General features: G+C 41.1%; 1 protein-coding gene across 6 annotated transcripts in view; it reads right to left on the bottom strand.

Annotated features, from left to right (window-relative positions):
• JADE3 (jade family PHD finger 3) overlaps nucleotides 1-20,892 on the bottom strand; it is a 70,520-nt gene that overhangs the window by 25,483 nt on the left and 24,145 nt on the right. For 5 of the 6 annotated variants that reach the window (XM_063340290.1, XM_063340298.1, XM_063340308.1 and 2 more), the window contains 2 exons: nucleotides 8,833-8,892; nucleotides 7,606-7,688 (listed from right to left, as the gene is read on the bottom strand). In XM_063340290.1, coding sequence (XP_063196360.1) covers nucleotides 7,606-7,688; nucleotides 8,833-8,881 — 132 coding nt within the window. In that variant the 5' untranslated portion in view covers nucleotides 8,882-8,892. Of the gene's footprint in view, nucleotides 1-7,605; nucleotides 7,689-8,832; nucleotides 8,893-18,541; nucleotides 18,711-20,892 lie in introns of those variants that run through there. The other variant, XM_063340336.1, reaches the window with a different exon arrangement.

The following is a 20,892-nucleotide window of genomic DNA, read 5'->3' as shown; positions in this document are numbered from 1 at the left end:
CTGCAGTAAAAGTCTGCCTGGATTTGCTGAGCCAATGAGAATTTCATAGTTACCTCTGCAGAGATACACTGCCATCTATAAAGCCTTTAAAAGCTAAATTCTACAAAAATTTTCCAGAAATAAGGATGCTCTGCTCCCCCACAGCACTAACACACCAAGCAATAATGATGTCATGGAGCTGTGGAAGAAAAGATATGGTTCATATGTTTTATTTGTTTTTCAGACTTCTGAGTCCTATTTGGAAATTATGTTAGAAGAGCATGTCCAAGGAAAATTAACTTCTTAGAATCCGTTTATAAATGCTACACCAAAAGCTGTCTATAACTTTAACCCAAACTCCTCCTGGAAGAACTCAGTGAAAATTCAATAAATAATCTTCCTCACAGGACCCTCCTGTGCTTACCCTGTGAATAAACCAAGCCTGTGAAACAAATAACACTTATTTTTTGTGAAGTATCCTTTATCCACTAAAGATTATCACGAAGGATATAAGTAATGCTATAGAGAATTACAGTAAAATATTAGCATCAAACACAGAGAGTAGGTCTTGACAATATAACAGCATTCCACAAACACAATCTTCACTGAACAATTCAAACATCAGATCTGCACAGACTGTCGAGTACCTTTTGTTCATGACCATCGCACACCTAAAACCACATTTAAAAAGAGAAAAAAAGAGTCAAACATGTTTTCCAATAACCCTCTCAAGCTACTACTGAAACTGACTGATGTCATTGCTGATTCACCTTGTCTTGCCCAAATGCACATGTGAGGGAAAACAAATGGATTGTGCTGTCTCTTAAAAATGAAAGAAAACTGCTATTTATTCTTGTGACACACCGAGCTTTCGGGTACTTTGACCACCTGCTTACAAACCCCCAACAAGGGTAAGCCACATGTCACAGGTGCCTAGGCCACGACTGGGAACCATACCTCAAAGGCTTAAGGAAATTCTGGGTTAACTGCGCTGCTGTTACAATCAGAGCAGGATTTCTGCTGGATTGCATCCAATTGCTTTAGTCCTAAGGCTTCCCCCTGCTCCCAGCAGAGCCCCAAGTGAGTCAGCAACATGTGTTTCAGTTCCTCATGTGCATCGCTTAGGGAGTCAGAGGACCCACTGCACCAGAAACACAGAGCCATGATTTTTAAAAGGCAAGAGGGAACGACTATGTTCTGTCCTGTCCCCTCCGCAGGAGTATACTCTCAGAAATCTTTTATGGGAAACAGCATAGAAGGAGGGACAATATCCTCTCTAACCAGAGAAAGCTGAAACAGCTAGTATTTTCCTGGATTTTTGGTCTCCTTCACAACCCATCTCGAAGGACAACTTTGAAATTCCAGGTGCCAAGCACTCAAACTACAGTGGGCTCTTTCCATAAAGTGTAAAGTAAATTACACAAGAGATTTTCATCATGTTTGGGGTCAAATAATCTTTTTTAATTCACCTTTGAGAAGATCTAGTAACTTCTTTTTGTTCCCATAAGCATTAAAGCTTACTCTACTATTGTATCTCTCAAGTAGAGAGCCCTCAGCAACTTTGAACACACCCATAAAGGAGCAGTTTACACCTAAAATCACCTCGTAAATAATAAAACAAAAGTCTAATCCTAGTATGACCTAACACAAGTGTAATATAGCCACACAGTATCTGAGCATAGTTTAATCTCTGCATAGGCATTTCACAGTATGTGCAAAAGACTGGCCATTTACAAAGGATGAAGCTCTAAGGACAGTACTTGGTGGGCTCATCCCAGAAAGTCAGATTTTTTTCTTGTTAATACATTGCAATCTGGCCTGAAGTTTCTCAATTAAAGTATGTTATTTTGGAGCAGTCTGGAGACTCAGGGCAGGGTGGGGTTTTTTGTTTGGTTGGAGTTTTTTTGGTAGCAAAGTAAATAAAAGGCAACATAATTTTAAAATGGAAATGAAGCATGTATACTGACTGGACTAAAAAACTTAAGATGTTAAAATAGCTGGGACAGACAGGAATAAGTGTAGCATTAAATCTGTAGTTCCCAAATGTCTACACAATTTGGACATGCACTGCAGTAAATACTAATGTTTGAACCCCTACACACTAAAACTAATTTTATTTTGTGCTTTTCTTTTAAGTGGCAATGAATGTTCCTATCCTCCTTTACAAGCACGTATAGGAAAAGACGGGAAATCAGATACTAAACCAACTCTACCTAACATCATGTCTCTGACAGTATCTCATGAGCCAGAAAAATGTGCAAGCACACGTCAAGTTTCCTTCTGGTTGCTAATCAGACATAAGCTTCGGATTTTGGGATTAATCCTAACAATCAGTTTTTAAAATGGTATTAATTTATACAGATATTTAGAAAAATCTGTACTCATTATCATCTGTCCAATTCCATTTTTAATCTTGTTTAATTCTCAGTCTCAACAACTTCCTGTAGCAGATGAGCTTCACAGTCTAATTACATGATGCATGGAAAGGATATCCTTTTAATTGCTACAGATATCCTAACTTTTGGTCTCATTCATCCTCCCCGTGCCTTTCCTCCACAATTCTTCCATCACAACAACAGGCAGGACTGAAGCTCTACCTCTACTGTTTCCAGACCGTTCATACCTTACTGTTACAGCTGCTCATTCACTTCCAAAGGTAAAATGGCTCAGCCTTTTCAGAAGCAAGCTCTTCCACGCCCTTATGCATCCAGGTCACCTCTTGCTAAAGAGTTCAAATCGGCTGAGACGTAGGTCCCTCAAAGCAAAAACAGACCCTAAAAATAACCAATGAGGTTGCACCTCTGACTTACATGAAACTATTGCAATTTTATTTTTTTTATCCATTAACCCAAGCAGGCTAAAAAGCAGCTCATTGAAACACAAAAGGCACATTCACCAGTGGTCTTAAGAAGCCTGTACAGATGTTCAGTTAATTCAGAATTTTCTAAGGTAAACACACACATAAGGATAACAGTCTCCTATTCTAATGTGTTCATTATGGTTTGAGAAACCCACAATAATTTATTGTTGTTTAGACAATTACTCTGTCACCCGATGACCCCTCCCCATCCAGGAAGGGGAATCAGGGAAGAAACAAGGAACCCCAAGGGTCGAAATATAAACAGATTGAATAGAATAAGACTAAATAATTAACATTAATAATACTAAAGAACCAATATCGATCCCAATACCAATATAAAATACATAAACGTGGATTATACTCAGACAATTATATCAGCAGGAAGCTGTGCACTCCCAGCAGTGGACAGCAAGCGTCAGACACTGCGAGCACTGCGGCTTTGGGAGGAAAGGAAGGGCTCAGGGGTCCGGCACTGGGGCAAGAAGTTCTCAGGATCGCAGCCATCATAGAAGAGAGAGGACTCCCCAGCAAACTTTCTAATTCATATCGAATGTGATGTTCATTGTATGAAATAATCCTGTTGGCCAGCTTGGGTCAAGTGCCTGGGTCTCACTCCACCTCGCCCCTGCACCTGGTGAGCTCGAAAACACTGAGACCTTGAAACCCACGTACCATAGCTGGCTGTGAAGCATATATTTCCACAGTTCAGACACTAGAGTCTTCTGCAAGTGCAGTTTTCCCAAGCATTAGAAGAGACTGTACTGAAAAGTGAAATTACTGAAAGAGAAATTAGTCCTGTGTCACTCAAACCAGGACAGCATGGTACACACAAAGCAGCATGATTTAACCACATTGCCCATTCATTCGCAGAACAAAACTGACCACTTTCAAACTGCAAAAAGAATCCATTTTCTGCCAAGAGTCTAGTCTTACAGGGTGCTCCCCAGGATCAAGACCTACGATTTATGTGGCAGTTAAATGCCACTAAAAAAGTTTCACATACCCAAGTAATGAAAGCAGACCATTTACTTAAGGAAGACAAGCTACATTTCACATGATAACACAGCTGTCACTATCAGCAATGAGGGATTAAGAGCTACTATTGCTGTCAGATTCAAACCCCTATTTGCAAAGACAGATAAAATACTGCCATCTTATATGGGAAGGGTTAAGTAAAAGCACAGCGCTAACTTAACTCCTTTCCAGTTTCAAGAGGGACAGAGGACTGAAAAAAAAAAAATATATATAACCTTGAGTGTTATAAAGATCTCTTAGGCTTTTTTGTGTGACCCCACTAGCCTAAGGGAAAAGAAACGGTCAGCCATTCAGTACGGTCTAGCTAATAGGTTTTCCCTGCAAAAATTATTCCAACTCCTTTGCCATCATTTGCTGCTGCAGCTTCCACGGAGACAGGAAACTGCAAAGTACAGGCTTCCTGCTGAGCCAGACATCCAAATGCCTCCTACCCTGCTACTCCCACACAGCTTACTGCTCAGGCCTGCGAGCCCCTCCTGTCTATGTTTAAATCCACAAGGGGCAACACCACGAATGGCATGTGGCCAACATAACCATAAAGATCTGAAAAACTGTTATGACTTATACTTCTGGTGTGCCTATAACCATAACACGATTTATTTACTCAAAGTAAATGCTAAAGCTAATCGGATAGCAGAATTTCCAAGTCACCATTTCAGTAGTTTGTGATAGATTGTAATCCAGAAGGGGAGCACCAAGAAAGAGCCACAGTCTTGCTTTTGAAATTACATAGAGAAACACCATGGTCTGAAGAAGCATCATTACAGGTTTGCCTTGTTCTCACCTTCTTCTCCAAGGAAGGAGAATGGGGTAAGTGGACACCAGGTCCGACCAGTAACAACATCCCTTCTGCATTGATGTAAACCCCTGGGGTCAATCAGGGTCCGGGAACAAGAGCCTGACTGTGCACTCTAACACTGCACCCCTTTGCCCCACAGTAACACCAGAGGACTTCACTCCACTGAGGCCATCCCCACACCCGCCTGGATTCTGAAGCACCTGGGAGACCTGTCCTCAACTGCAACCACTTATCATTTTTTATAGGCAACCACAGAGGACCACGGCAGATACAGACAAGTCCTGTGAAGCAACTGACAGATACACTAACTTGCTTGTTGGTCACAGTACCAAAACCGAGCTTTTATTCGGAGAGAGAACCCAGGTAACTTGGGTTGGGCTGGAGATGGTTGTGGAAGTGGAAAAGAGCCTATGTATTCATATGCAATTTAATTGAGAAAGCCAGGCTTATTGGTATGAAAGAAAAATTAACGTATGAAGACCATGAGCAAAAATATTCCCAAACAGCTATTTATAGCTTTGACCTTTTAGATTTTCTGCATCACTAACTCAAGAAACAACCTGCTGCCTGGCAAGCAGAGGTGAATGAAAGGAGTGCAATGCCAACTTGTTAAAGAGAGCCCTTGCGAAAGGGATGCTGTCAGCCTGAAATTTTAAATTTCTATCTAATAGATATCAGACAACTATTACTACAAAAAGCTTGTGGAATTACAACATCAGTTTTAGAAGGGTGTGTGGTGGGGGTCTCTTTTCAGTCTTTGCTTTATACCCTTGTCACCACTTCATGCATAAATAATCAATTCCAATGCTCTGCTGACAACAGCATTTCATGTAATACACTCGCCAGCATATGCTTTTCAAGGGGTTGGAAGGAGTGCTTGCTTCTAGCAGAAGGAAAGGAAAAACTGGAACGATAGCCAAGAGTCTTACGTACAAGCAGTAGAGATTACTACTGTCATTTTCCTTTCCATTCCCTTTCCAGGGGACTTTTATTTTTTTCAGGTTATTTTACATATTGTACTTGGGACACTCCTCCAGAAGAGCACACATTCTAAGGTTTGAGATTTAGGGGGCTTGGGTTTTTTTTTTTTCCCTTTCTTTTCTTCCACCCCCTTTTTTTTCAGGGACGGGGCAGAACTTAAATGGAAGAGGACAAAAAGATGCCAGTATTACTGGAAGGATGATGTTATGAAATACGCTTTCTTAATTCCAAGTGTATATTCCAGATCTTGTTCTTCAAAGTTTCATATTTTCAAGCATTAAAGGGCTTGAGATTTTGTGTTGGAACAGGTAGAAAGCAGCAAAGATCTCAAGAGGAGGAAATGAAAACATTGATCATTTGAATTCCTAGAAATTACGTAAACAACACTTGTATGCTATATACACGGACCACATCTTCATAATTACTGTTTATAATGTACACAGGCACATAGAGAGAGCACGGAGCAAAGGCAACGAAAACAGTAATAGGACAATCCCTAAGAGGAAAAGATACAAGAAGAAAGCTGGATGGCTGGGCAGAAAGAAGGGATTGGTAAGGGACTAGCACTGAGGTGTATCTGAACAGCAACAAGCCTGGCAATGTATGGATTTCGGTTCCCATTTGCCCAACTTGGCTAGTAACAAAACTACTGCATAGGTAAACATAAGCAACAAGTACAAGACTTCAGTAGCCACAAGCTGTTTTAAGATTAAAATTCTTACAGAACCATAATCCTCAGACGAACATTTTAAAGGTAAAAAAAAATGTCGTCTTTTCTTAACCTTCTTGGTGCCTGTAAATAAAATACTACGTAGCTAGTTCTGGCCAATTTTGCTTTTATTGAAACATTTGTCCAAGATTCTCTTTTGGAAATGAATCAATGAGTTTTCTTCAATTAACTTGTGATAAAAATTAAGCTTCCAAAGAAAGGACATATTCTCTAACACCATGTTCTTACCAAACTAAATTCATCTAGTTAGCAGCATTTAGAAAAGAAGCATGAAGTCTGTTTGCTGAATAGCTTTCGCTGCACATTTTAGAGGTTTATGTAACCTCTCACAGTACTATCTAAGCAGGTAAAAAGCTGCTGGTATATTACACAAAATTACTTCTGGGACATAACCCAGCTTTAAATTCTAGAGAAGCAAAGTGGGTTTTGTCAGTCTTTTTTTCAGTAACCTCAGGCATCAACAGTCACACTAGCATGCTGAAGGACTCATTAGGAGGCAATGCGATAGCAAGTCAGGGGAATTATCTACAGGAAATATTTCTCCCATCTGCAGTTATTATCTGGCTTCAGCCCTTAAGAAAGCAAGCATCAAATCTGGAGAAGGCAGCCAACAAATCCTCTCCAAGAAGGAGAATGGCTGGTAGGATGGATTTGAGCACTGGCTTCTGCATAAATGCCAATTTATTCAATTGGTGAATACAGATTCAGTGACAGTGGTGATAGGTGTAGAAGTCCTAACAGGTAGGGGTGGTGGAGTAAAAGAAATCTTTATTGAAGGTAAAAAGCCAAGAGTAAGAAAGTGGCAAAAGATGAATAAGCACTGTTCATACATACCCTGTCCACTTCAGTGTCCCACTTCTTTATCGTAAAGCAGAAATAAAGTATTCTTCCCATACACATACACACGAAACACTTCTTTCTGTGGCATGCTCTCAAATCATAAGGCCATCCCAGCTTTTTCAATTGCAAAAATGAGACTAAATTTCAGGGGAAGAAAGAACTACATGTTGCTGTCTGCAAATGCTGCAAGTCATTTTGGGACATCAAACACAAGCGCTCCTATAATACTCGTACAGTGGGGAAAACAGTTTCACAGAGAATTTGACAGGTGACAAATGGACTCACTGGCGCTAGTTCAAATCTCACGATTTCAAGGCTTAGAAACAGGAAAACTACATGACAAAAAACTACCAGTGACCAATCTTTAACCCTGATTCTTACCTCAGCAGGTTTCTTTTGTTCATTTGCTGGTGTTTTTGACTTGCTCCTGTACTTAGAACAAGAAGAAAAGGAAGTGGAAGGACCTATTAAAAAACAAAAAAAAGAAATAAGAAGCACCATTATAGATCATTTCAACTGATTTAGTTTTTCAGTAAAACACAAGGCACTCCAATCTCTTGAATTATCATAACTTCTTGACAAGACGTGGGCAAAACACTCTTAGGCAGTCTGTAGGCTTGATCACAGCTCCTCCTGTTCCACTCATTCTTTGTAAAACCACATTGAGTTTATGGGTACATTCTGCTCTGCCCAATACAAGCATGAGTAAACAGAAGCAAGCAGCCAGATCACTTTCCTTCGTTTTCTTTCCAACAAAGTGGAAGGAGAAGCAACACTGAGGACTGAGTTTGTAAGTGCTAAAAAAAAAAAAAAAAACCCCAAACAAAAAAGCAATAATACTAAAGTGTGCTGATGAGAGATGCAAAAAATTTTAGTGTGATGTCTAGATATTTCCAGCAAAATGTTATTTCAGTACAGGATACATTGATGACTCGCAACAAATATGACAATGAATCATCATTATGTATAGTTATTAGATAGGCACAGGTTTATAAGAAACAAACAATACCCTGCCATACAAGTAGGGTTTTTTGCAGATAAAATGGGAAGATGCAACCTCAGGCAGATGTGTGCCAAGGGACATTAAAAATATAACTTTACTAAATTGTAAAACAGACCAAAGTGGAATAGATCAAGAACCTGTATAACATAACATATCAATCAATATACTGCTTATAACTCTATTTTATATATAACTCTAACATATCAATGTTCAAATACCTTGCCACCCCCAGTAATTTTAAATGTGGGGCTCTGCACAAGAGACAACAGGACTCCCTTTAAAAAAAAAAAAATTACAAAATAGGGCACCAGACAGTAAAATTTCTCTTGAATTACAGATTTCTTTTTCCCATCTCTGAAAGGGAAACATACAAGTTTCTCTTCAAATTCTAAGTAGCTCAAGACTCCCCCCACGTTTACGGGATCCTTCACCTCTTTTTCCTCCCATAACAGGATTCAGAACACCAAAGACCACAGAATACAAAAAGAAATCAAGCAAGAAACAATTTTTTTTAATTTTAAGAGGTGAAATGGTTTGCCCTCAAACCACAGAAGGAAACCACAAGGGGGTGATAGACCAAAGAAAAACTAGTAGGTATTACTTACTCTCATTGTCTGAACTGTCACTGGTGCTTAGATGCCTGTGGCGTTTCATCCTGACGCATCCTAAAGAGAAAAAAAAAGTTGATGGCAACCATTCTACCAGAAAATCACCGGCTGCTGGCTGACACCAAGCTCTTCGCACTAAAGGCAAAGCTCATCTGAAGAGTTTTCAGGCACAGAAATAATCCCAGTTCAGCCACTACCGTTTTATTTCTGCAGGCAATTATTGGACTAAAGTATTATTTGTGAAACTGAGCACCCTCAAAACCAGCATGCCTCCGCTGGGCAGAGCTTGCTTTAAATTTTGCAGAAAGGAGTGCAACCTGCCAGCTGATTCCCGGCAGGGCGTGAGCGGCGCTCTGCTCTCGGAGGAGACTCAATGTCCCATCTGTTCAGCCAGAGGAAGAGTTGCCATGGTGGCAGTCGCTAGCTGAGAGACGGGCGGAGGCCAGGAAATAAGGTGGATGCACAGCAAGGCAAGGATTTAGAAATATAACTCACCTTAAAAAAAAAAAAAAAAAGGCAGGCAAATAAATCCAAGGCATCCACGCAAAACAAACGGCAGATTTTAAATAGGGACATTCACAGAAAATGGTGACTGATGCCATTTAATTCAAATCATCTGATCACCACTTAGTTCACAAGAAATGTGGTTTTCAGAAATTTGAGAAGTGATCAAGGGTATTGCTGAGAAATACTTCTGTGGCGCTGCACTAGTTCCATTAGAAAAAGGCGTTGAGCTTTTTGAAATTGATTTTCAAACATGTAATGCATACAGAGAATGGGGAAGAAGAAAATTCTGCATCGCTACTTAGTAAAAGAAAAATCAAAATAGTGATCATCTATATATCCTAAACAAGTGTCAACAGAAATCCATATACATTCTGGGAAGTCCTGCCATTCTATAATATTCATTGTTACATTTGTTAAATAAGAAACAATAACAGTTTACAATTAGTAACAGTAAATGAAAATCACCCCTATCTTTTTAATGGATTGAATGAGCAAATCATTAGAGAAAAGAAAAGAAGTAAGAAATGATTCTGCTTTTTTTTTTTTAAGCAGAAGACAGGCACAAGTAGGTTACAGACAGCTGAACCTGAAATGCCTGCAGTTATTAGAAGTGCCAACTTGGCCACACCTGAAACATAAGCAGCTTCATTTCTTAACCAAAACCACACGCCATTAAAAAAAGCATCACAGCTACATATCCCATTTGATAAACCCTCCACGTCAGTTACTGTACAAGGGGTCTTGAGATTATCCAAAGACCACGGGATAAATAAGATTTCCAGGTAAGAGAAGCCTGTCCAAAGGCTTTGAAGAGATTGCAATTGAATTGTTTGCAGCACAAGTGTTTAGTTTAGTGGAAATTTTCAGCAGCCTTTAGATTTAAGAGACTGAGTTTACTGAATCTAAACACAATTATCAAAGTTTAAAACAATCCTCTTGACCTATCTGTTATGAAAAGACATTGCCCACACTCCTGCAAGTTGAAATGTGTGCAGTTTTCAAGCAGGTAGAAATAGAACTTCTGAGTCAGGTATTTAACCTGGAGGAGAACAGATGGACACAGTGGTCAACAGGACAGGACATCAAAAGGTGTCATTTGTATCACGTAAGCAAGCTATAAACTTCCATTACATAAGAATTAATTCACTTTCTCATAGCTCAAGCAACCTGGGGGAGGCAAGGCAGCTACACCGTATACAAAGACCAGTTTCCAACAGAGGAGCTACATCAAAAACAAAATAGCCAGAACACCACAGGACTTCACGTCCAGCTAGCAATGTAAGGTGGCTTGTGCAGACACTGGTCAAAAGAAGAAACTTCCATGAATCTCTTAGGCAAAAGCTGCTTGACAGGTAGAAGGCACTTGGGCCAGAAGGGCTTGTCTATGTGCATGTTTTGGACGCAGCAGACTTGAAGTTAACTGCTGGGTAGTGAGGGGAGGACTAGAAAACTACTTTCATCTTGCCAACTCATGAAGTTTAAAGGCATGGACTTTTAATCAAGAGCAAATGAAATGGTATTGCCTATTTGAGACCTTGTACTCCAGCAGCCAAACCCAACCCCCCAGAGCATACACACACACCCGCATAAAAAGGAGCAGTTTCTGCCCGTGGCAGTATCTTCTCTGCTGGCAGTCTTCAGTTCTAAACAGCCCTGGCTTACAGATCACCAGACATGTTACAAGACCTTGTGAGATGCTGAAAAAGATGCATCTAGGCATGCCGAGCAGTATTCCTCACTTCCATTTCTTAGCAAGAAATGCAAGTGCTTGCTGCTTGCTTTGTTTTTATGTTCAGATGAATTTTTGAGCAGTTGTTGAAAGGTGCTGAAAGCTTATGACAGGCTATTCTCATCTCTTATATTTCTATATAAACACGCAGCAATAAAACCTTTAAACTCTGTACTAAAGACTGCTATCTGCAGAGCACAACATGAACATTCAATTAAAGTAGGGTCAAACACGAGGTTGAGAGAGACAACTGCAGGAGGGAACACCCAGGAAGCCTGGACTTCAGCCTGAGCAACTGAGGAAAGCAGAGAGACGTCTACTTCAAAGACAGCTTACACAGAGACGCCAAGCGTAACAAAAACTTCAGAGTAGAAAGCACACCTCTGCCAGCAACTCCATAGGAGAAAAAAAAAACACACAACAAAAAAACACAAACTAAAAAAAAAAAAAAAAATATTAGAAGTTGTGTTTGTGAGAAGTGGGTTTGTAGCAGCTCAGGCAAGAGATTTACACCTCAATCACAGCAGACGGAAACAGAAAAAGCAGTCAGCCAGGGTAAAAGCCCCAAATAGTAATAACGCTGGATTCCTGCCTGATTTTCTGCAGCAACATTAACCACAACAACAATGAATAAAAGCCCACAGAGCTACAACAAATCACAGGTGTGCTGTGTTCAGTAAGACAGGTTATTAAAGTGACCAACGTGCTACAAGTTTGCGGTATGCCCCCACATGATACAGGAGTAACAGCCTCAGCATCATTCAACAGGACCACCTCTGCAGGGGGCTTCACTTCTGTATTTAACAGGAGACTCCTTTGCTGTACCCTTGCGTACTCTGGGACTGCAACACAACTTCCAGCTCACCTCCACCCCAAAGCACGAGGGCTCATCAGAAAGGGTCACTAACAACACTTCTGCTCCTTAGCCATTACAGAGGGATCCCGAAGCAAACACTCATTTTGTGGTAAAGCTCCCACCTCACTCCTTCGCCTGTCTTTGCAGAACATGGAAGGATCATCAGCCGCTCAGTTCAGCAAGAAAGAAGATGCAAAGCCAGTCCCTATAACATGGAAACCGATGTCAGCCTTTCCCTGCTTCAGCCCAGTTCCTCGAAGTGGTCTGGCACCCTCCAGTTCATCCCTCAGCTTCAGACAACAATACTATTATCCAAGCGATATGGTCCAGAGTAAGGCTGAAAGCAACCCCGTGCCTCAATTCCTGCTTCTTCCTTCTCATTTATATTTTGTCGCTTGCAAAAGACTGTGAAGAAATTTTAAAAAAATACACACACACACCCCGCTCCCCAACGGCTGAATGTAGAAAGAATGGGCAATCCACACATACAAAAAATCCAAACCAAACAACCAGAACCAAAAATCATAGAATCATTTAGGTTGGAAGAGGCCTTTAAGATCTTCGAGTCCAACCATAAACCTAACATTGCCAAATTACCACTAAACGATGTCCCTCAGCACCACACCTACCAGTCTTCTCAATACCTCCAGGGATGGTGACTCAACCACTTCCCCAGGCAACCTGTTCCAATGCTGGATAATCCTTTCGGTGAAGAAATTGTCCCTAATATCCAATGTAAACCCTCCCTTGGCATAACTTGAGGCCGTTTCTTCTCGTCCTATTGAAGAGACCGACCCCCACCTGGCTACAGCCTCCTTTCAGGTAGTTGTAGAGAGCAATAAGGTCTCACCTCAGCCTCCTTTTCTCCAGGCTAAACAAACCCCGTCCCTCAGCTGCTCCTCATAAGACTTATTCTCCAGACCCCTCACGAGCTTCATTGCCATTCTTTGGACATCCCCCAGCACCTCAATGTCTTTCTTGTAGTTAGGGGCCCAAAACTGAACACAGGGGGATGATCACTTCCCTAGTCCTGCTGGTCACACTATTTCTGGTACAAGCCAGGATGGTGTTTGCCATCTTAGCCACCTGGGCACACTGCTGGCTCATATTCAGTTTGCTGCTGACCAGCACCCCCAGGTCTTTTTCCACCAGGCAGCTCTCCAGCCACTCTTCCCCAGGCCTGTAGCACTGCATGGGGTTGTTGTGACCCAAGTGCAGGACACGGCATTTGGCCTTGTTGAACCTCATGCCATTGGCCTCAACCCATCGATCCAGCCTGTCCAGGTCCCTCTGTAGAGCCTTCCTACCCTCAAGCAGATCAGCACTCCCACCCAACTCGGTATCACCTGCAAACTTACAGAAACCCCACAGAAATGGGTACAGTCTCTCATATATCCTAGCTTTACCCCTTTTCTAACTTCCTCCCTGCAAACTATAGTGACAATAAAGACTAGAATAAAGGAAAACAATTAATTTATTTCAATGTGTGTGTCAAGACTTAACGAAAAGGTAAGAAATTAATGACATTGCCAGTGCCTCACAGTATCAGTTATAATGAACAGCATGTGGCAACACCAAAAGACAATCAAGTAAATAGTATTATGTTTTACACACAAAATGAAAAATATAGTAAATTTTTACAACAGATAAGAAACACATTTTTCCACAGAATAGTTCAAAAAGAAATTTAGAAAACATCCTCAAATAAATGCTACTTATAAAGAAAAAAAGATACAAGAAAAGATGAGCCGTCATTAGGATCATGACAGAAACACTGGATAGCGAGCAGCTAAAGCCATCAGCATCCTTCCACTTCCTTTATCTTCATCCAGGCGTTTTGCAAATGTGCACACTGAACTTATTTTTTTTAATTTTGAGAACTAAGTTTTAGCAGTTTAGAAAGTTTAAACTTTCTAGCAGTTCCAATGTGCAACCTAAGAAAAACATGGAGTATAAAGCAACTCAACACTGAAACGTTGTTGCAGAGCAAAAAAGATAAGTGGCTCCACCCCCCCAAAAAGCCCCAAGAAAATCCTGCTTCCCAGTCACTGAGTAATGATTCTCACCACCTTAAAGGTAGATAGGGGTGCTTTGGCTGTGTATTCAAAATGTGCTCAAGCCTTATGGTCAAGCACAGATTACCTTAAAAATGATCATTAAAAATAAGAACATAACATGCCTTAATCTAAAGCTTTTTTTGCCTTTTGTTTTTAAAAATCCACAGAAGGACTAACAGTGGATTGATGACTTGTATGAAGATGCTCACCTTCAGGGATCTTTTAAATTAAAATTAAAATACAGGAGTGACATTAAGAAATCACCATGTTGCAAGCAAAAAGATACTCAACTCTCCAGGCAATTATGGCAATGGAACATTTCCTGGTGTCATTTTTAATATCAATTACCAGACAGTTTCCTGAATTTGAACCATATTCTCCACCTGTTGCATCTCTGACTTGCCAAGCCATGGCTGCATACGTATCCCCGATCTGCTCACAACAGCTTAAGGCAAGAACTGCAACTTAAAAAAGAGAAATCAGCCTCATTCCCTAACATCACCTAAACACCCGAACACAGATCAAGATGCCTTGAACCCTTTGGGTGTTCAACCAAAAATAACCCCAGGAAACACACCCTCACCCTCTTCAGCCACAGGCAGCAACATCACGCTGCCAGTATTTCCCCAGCTTTCTGAATGCCACTGCCCATGTTGGGAATTCTCCCTGGAGGCAAAACCGATGCCGGATCCAGCACTCCCAAGGAAAGCCAGGAAAAAGCCACCCTGCACTCACCCAGCTGAAATTAAACATGGATCCCAAGCTAAGAGTAATCAATGTATCAGCCAGCGTATGCAAGAATCTGACTTAAAGGATAACACTGATATTTCCAAAAATCTAGGCAAGATGTTTTCTAATTAATGATTCTAAATTATGTTTGCTCTTTTTTCCTTAGTCACAGTTATCTGCACTGCTAAAGTGAACAGGAAAACAGCCACTTGCCTCTACCACTACTCTGCACTCTCCCCAAGGAAAATCAGTGTTGCACTGACTTAAGGTACTTCCCACTTCTGAAAAGCTAGTTACCATGCATTACTCAAAAAAAAAAAAAATCAGTACAGCAGCATATGTAAACAGCAGACAGTTAACAAAATTTCAGAGCCTCAGTCAAAGCAAAAACCCATTTCAAATACCTGCAGAAACAGCAACAAACATTTTTCTCTTTTCAGTTTGCATCAGAGTAAACAACTAAATTTACCAAATAAACCTTTAAGTTTATCCTCTTGTTCTGACACATCCCTCAGCATAGTTCATGAGTAACAGAGTTAGCAGATAAAAGGATGAGGTATCTCTCAGAGTCTGAACTTGCACAGCGTATTAGACAAGACATCAGTGACAAGCGTGATACAAAATGAATCCTTAAATCCAGTCAAGATTTCTGAAGAAAACAGTATGTCCAAGGAGCAGCAATCCGTCCTTCCCGGCTTCAGATGTTGCAGAGAAAGGTTAAACGTATCCATACGCTACTCAGTACCTGTTAAGACCTATACAGAAGGAAAAGGCAACCAAGAAATTCAAGGAACTATAACACAAATATATCCTAGACCTGTGAGATACTATTTCCTCACATTTTAAAATAGACTGACAAAAATGGAATTGGTCACAGCACTAAGGGAACTTTCAAGTGGGACAAAAAAAAAACAAAACAACCTACTTTATCTATTAAAAAGAAAAACAGCATCTAGGTAGGTAAACCAAATGACAAGCTACATGCAGATCTCCGATTAAAATTCTGTACTTACATTTTTACAATTTGGCTTGTCTACAAAAAAAAAAGGCAGAGGCAGTAGGTAGAAATTTCTAAGTCTCCAAAATGTGGTTTATGTAACTGTTAAATTTAGATTAGGAAGCAAATTATCTTGAAAGGTCTCCAGGAAATGTAGTACAGTAAAACCATTTAAATAGGTCAAATTTCATAGTCAAGTGCCAGGGAAATTACGAAATATGAGTAGAGTTAACACAACCTTTCAAATAACTACAGGAAGAGAGATCACTTGTGTTTAGGTTTTTTATTATTATTTTTTAATATCCTATTCAATCTCACAAAAAGGCTATATAAGCTGGGAAAAACACCCACTCAGAACTTGGGTTAGCAATATATACTGCACTGAAAAGGTTTGAAAGGTTAAACAATTCACAGAAAAGGAAATTCAGAAAAAAAAGGAACACTGTTTATTTCTTTCACTCTAACCAGAAAAAAAATAAATTTAAAAACCCTACTCAAGAATTCCATAACAAAGTGACCATATCCATTCTATCCCTCCCATTCTATCCCTCCCCTCACCCCCAGAATAAAATCTTCTTGAATTATTCTCTGAAGACTGTACTGGGCCTACCACAAAATAGAACTTCTCTTGTTACTATTTCATACTAAGCCTTGGTTAACATAATAATCTGTAATTCAACAAAGGAGGAATATGCCAGTTTTTAGAGGCAATACTACCAGCTACAGCCGATTCCTTTGTCATTAGCTAAATAAATAATTTTAGTAGGCAAGGAACTGCATGTTACAGAAATCTGGCTAATAACATGAGTCCGTATGAAGTACAATAGCACCTAGACACAGTCTCAAGCTCTGTTATGCATTACCTTCTTATATAGGGCAATTTGGCAGCTGCCACAAGTGTATCATGGGTTTAAAAATGGGGGGGTGGGGGGGGCGGCCACGGAGCAGGAGAAGTCCAAAATATCGTTTCCAGCCTGACTTATCCCCTGAAATAGTTAAATTTTGAAGTCAGCTGATAGATGATAAAACTAGAATGAAGAAACCCCAAATATAATCCGCCCTGCATTCATTTGCAGATTATGGGCCAAAAGGGAACCCTGACATCATTTCTATGCCCTTCTATGATGATGATTCATCATTCGGTCTAGTGCAAAGCACTTAATGCCCATCATTTTGCTTTGTGAGTATAAAAAGAGTGTAAGTGATGCTACTTCACATTTAGAACATGCTTTGACAATACAATAAAATACAGCATGTCCCAAGTATAACTGCCTTTCCTACCTTGAAAACAAAAGCGTAGCTTTTAATTTCTGGTGCCGCATCCATGCGTCAAACCACCGCAAGGGTAGGGGGGACAGATTTCCAAAGGCCTTCACTAAGTTGCCTCACACCAAGCAGCTTGTTAAAAATCAGAAATCCTTCTCAGAAGAGCACATCCCCAGCAACACATGCAGCACCACCGTTACCTTAACAGATACTCTCCAAGAGGCTAGAAAGAAATTAAAATTGTGCTCTCTTCCCTGTGCTTCCTCGGCACCCAGCAGTGACCGAGCATCCTCATTTTTGTCTTTGAAGTAAGATGCACGTGTTGGCCTGTGCACAGAGCACCCCAGTGGGCCAGGCTGACATGGAAATATTTCTGCCCATTAAACACTGCGGCTTTAACATTAGCATCCTGAAGACAATACCAATCTGGGCAGAGTCAGTTTAAAAAAATAAACAACATCAGCCTGTCATTAATTCAAACAAATATATACCAATGTGTACGTTATTCTGCTCCTCTCTGTTTAAGTCTTCCTAATTACTTTCCGCTCCTGAACACAACACTGTTTTTACACCAGCTCTTTATTAACAGAACTATTGTTTTCCTAAAACAGCAGTAAAGATTTGGACACACACACAAAAAATATTTCCTTCAAAATACCATATTGAGTTTGAGCAAAAAGCCTGCTTTTAAAATAACACAAAAAAAGAAGGAAAAAAATAAAAAAGCACTTCCTCCCCTGAAACCACAACCAGCCCGGCGCTGCCTGGCATTGCCACGCTCGCACACCTGAGCTGTGCCTGCCGGGCCATGAACGCTCCTCACCCACCTCTCGGCTCCTTGACCACCTCCCGCCATCGCTCCCAGTCAGGAGAAAGGCTAAGATGAAGGAACCGGGCCCTCAGGAGAGGGAACCATGCTTGGCATGGCTGCCTGCACATGGCTGATGGGGCACGGTGTCCCGCCGGCCCTCCATTTCCACCCAGGCCCAGCCCTCCCAAGGGGAGCCCCCAGAGCGATGAAAGGTGGAACAAGTTCCCAGCAGGAAAGTCACAGCAGCGTTAAACACACAGGCAGCCCATGGAGCGCCATGATCTCAGCTGCCCCGCAGCAGGTCGACGCCGGAGGCCAAGGCAGCCGTCAGGCCCACAGGGCAGGGAGGAGTGCCATGTTGCCGGAGGGAAGCCATCACAGCTCTCGCTTCCCCAGGCCAGCACTGCACAAACAGACCGCCTCTTGTCAGGCTGCTGGCAACTCCACGGTGGCTGACTGATCCCTTCAGGGGAAAACCCCCAGGAGGCAGGGGCTAGCTTGCGTACAGCCTGATAACTACACACATGCGCCAAGCGTCGCAATGAAGCGTCCACCCTGGCCACGAGGCGTTTGTCTGCCCCGAGGAGCACTCAGCAGGGGAGATGCTGTTACCAATCTCCTGTTGTCTGTTTTACAGGGCTCCCTCAGAAGAAAACTAATACCTGACATTTAACACCTAAGGCAACGAATAACCAAGGGGCAAGGGGCAAAAGAAAAAAAAAAGAAAACCCCACAAAAGCCCATGCGTACTTACTCAACGAAGGCGAAGCTAAGGACAACGTCCACTTTGATGAACAACTGGTGTGGAAGTAGCGCTACTAAAAATGGATGGGTACCAGGGCATCACTCCCAGTGCGAAGCTGGGTAAACAAGGAGCTGGCTGCCCGGGAGCTCCCCCGAGGGGTTCGACACCTGAAGGCGGCCACGTGCTCCCTATCTGCAAGGAGACTGCAGTCACAGGCGAGAAACAGGAGCAGCACGCACAGGCTTCACCAATATGACTGAGCAGAAAAACCTCAGAGAGCGTTTAGCCCGGCTTTCTATTTTAAGAACCGGTATGATTCACGTTACCTTGGCTCTAAGTGTTTTTGCAGGCTTTACCGTATCTACCCTCACGATAAGCTTGTGTGAAGCCAGCCAGCACTGCAAGCCCTGACATTTCAGGAGCTGCGGCGCAGAGCAGCCATACATCACGCGGGGAGCCTCCGGCACAGCAGAGCAGGCAGCGGCATCCAGGTCTCCCAAGCGCATATCCCGCACCCTCGCCACTCGCTGCCCTTCCTGCCGATGGGGTCGAACAGAAGAAAAACCCCTGCGATGCCCTAAGTCACTAAGTATTGCCATGCTGTTGTACAGCGACGAAACTGCACCACAGCAAGGGGAGGGAATAAAAAAAAAGAAAAAAACCACACACACACAAAAAACCACCCCACACAAGTGTCACTACTTAATTGAAAATTAGGCAACAATGAGTATTACACTAGTTCAAGTGAAGCTGCCACTTTTGCCTATCTGTCTGATGCTGTCCACTTGGATCTGTTTTTCTCTGCCCTCCAGCTGTACTAAAGCATGCTTTCATGACAAAACACAGGTAAGGAACTAGGATCACACGTAGGAACACAGGCAGGAAGTATTATCAAAGAAGGAAGGATCTAGAAACATATGCATTATTTGGGATTAAGACAAACAACTTTCCTATTAACAGCATAGGCAACAGTTCTCGTAACCTGCAAGATACTTGCTTAAAATAATCAGTTAATTTTTTTGTACTTGCTAATAAATAAAGTAGGTTTCACTGTTCTTGTTTTGTTTTTTCTAAACCTCAAATAATAGAAGAATCAACAGCAGCCTGCATTAAATATTTTATCTGTTGACTCATTTATTTCGTGCTTATAATGCTTTGAAGAGGGTAACCGCTTTGCTACAAAGTTTTGCATCACTAACAAAACCTAAAGGATTGCAAAAGGCAGAAAACATCAAGCTGCATCTTTATATTCTACTCAAAGGATAAGAGAAAGCAAGAACACAAATATTTCCCTATTAGGAAACATTAAGTTGATTATTTCTTTTCTCATCTGACAAGAAGTGTTTCTCATTTACAAGTTGCAAATAAACAATCTGGATGCTAAAGTTTTTCTCAGGTAAAAAAAAGGGACTGAGGGGATCATTGGATAGGAACAATTAAAAGGAATGTACTGTCACAGCCAGAACTCAAAATATTTGGAATATTCCAAATCATTGGTTGAATACTGACATCCTAGTATACTTTCTAGCATTTCACACAAGACACATTTATGGGCAGTTGCACTACTACTTTAGTTCTCTATGTGAAAACATGAGCAAAAATTTACTAGAAGATTTTTTAAAGCACTACTTTTTAATTAAAAAAAACTTTTTAAAAAGACAACAAAATTTGTCTTAATAACTAATGAATTTAACTTAATTTTAATGGCCAGCTAATCAATTTAATGTTATGTGCTACAATATGTAACATATGACACACCAAAGACACTGTGAGAGGTCTTTTAGTGAGGCAGATTTAAAACAGATTTATAAAAACATAAATACCATTCCAGACTTCTCTAAATCACCAAATGGAGGTGGGAGAAGACACCATGAAAGAGATACTGTGACCAACTGATGTTTGTCCGTTTTTATGTACGGAGCAAGGACAAAAAGAAAAATTACGATTTTTTCCTCTCATAACGCAAGGTGCGGCAATCACAAAATAAATAGCAAACTTGCCCACTGGGGCTGATGCCTCCCTGGAAAGGGAGACCAAAGGATGATTGTAGCTGCCCAATGCCACATCTTGTTTGAGAAAGCAGTCAGGAGGTGTTTCTTAAAAAAAAAAAAAAAAAAAAAAATCAAACTGTTTGTTGTCAAACAGCAAAGCTGAGGCCAAAGTACTTCTACACTTTTTGAATGAGGGGACGCAGTGATCAGGACTGACCATTAACACTCCTCTAAATTCCTCCTTGCTCTTCCTCCACATTGACGAAATAAACAAGATCAAAACGAGTAAGACTAGAGCACCACCCTTCTACTGTTCCTAGTGGAAAGGAACTGCGCTAAAGCTGAGTGGATAGAGGTGGCTTTTTTTGG

Source organism: Chroicocephalus ridibundus, chromosome 1 (assembly GCF_963924245.1).
Source record: "Chroicocephalus ridibundus chromosome 1, bChrRid1.1, whole genome shotgun sequence".
In the NCBI taxonomy this organism is placed as follows: domain Eukaryota; kingdom Metazoa; phylum Chordata; class Aves; order Charadriiformes; family Laridae; genus Chroicocephalus; species Chroicocephalus ridibundus.
Note: the sequence above shows the minus strand (reverse complement) of the source record. Positions and strands in the feature narration are given on the sequence as shown.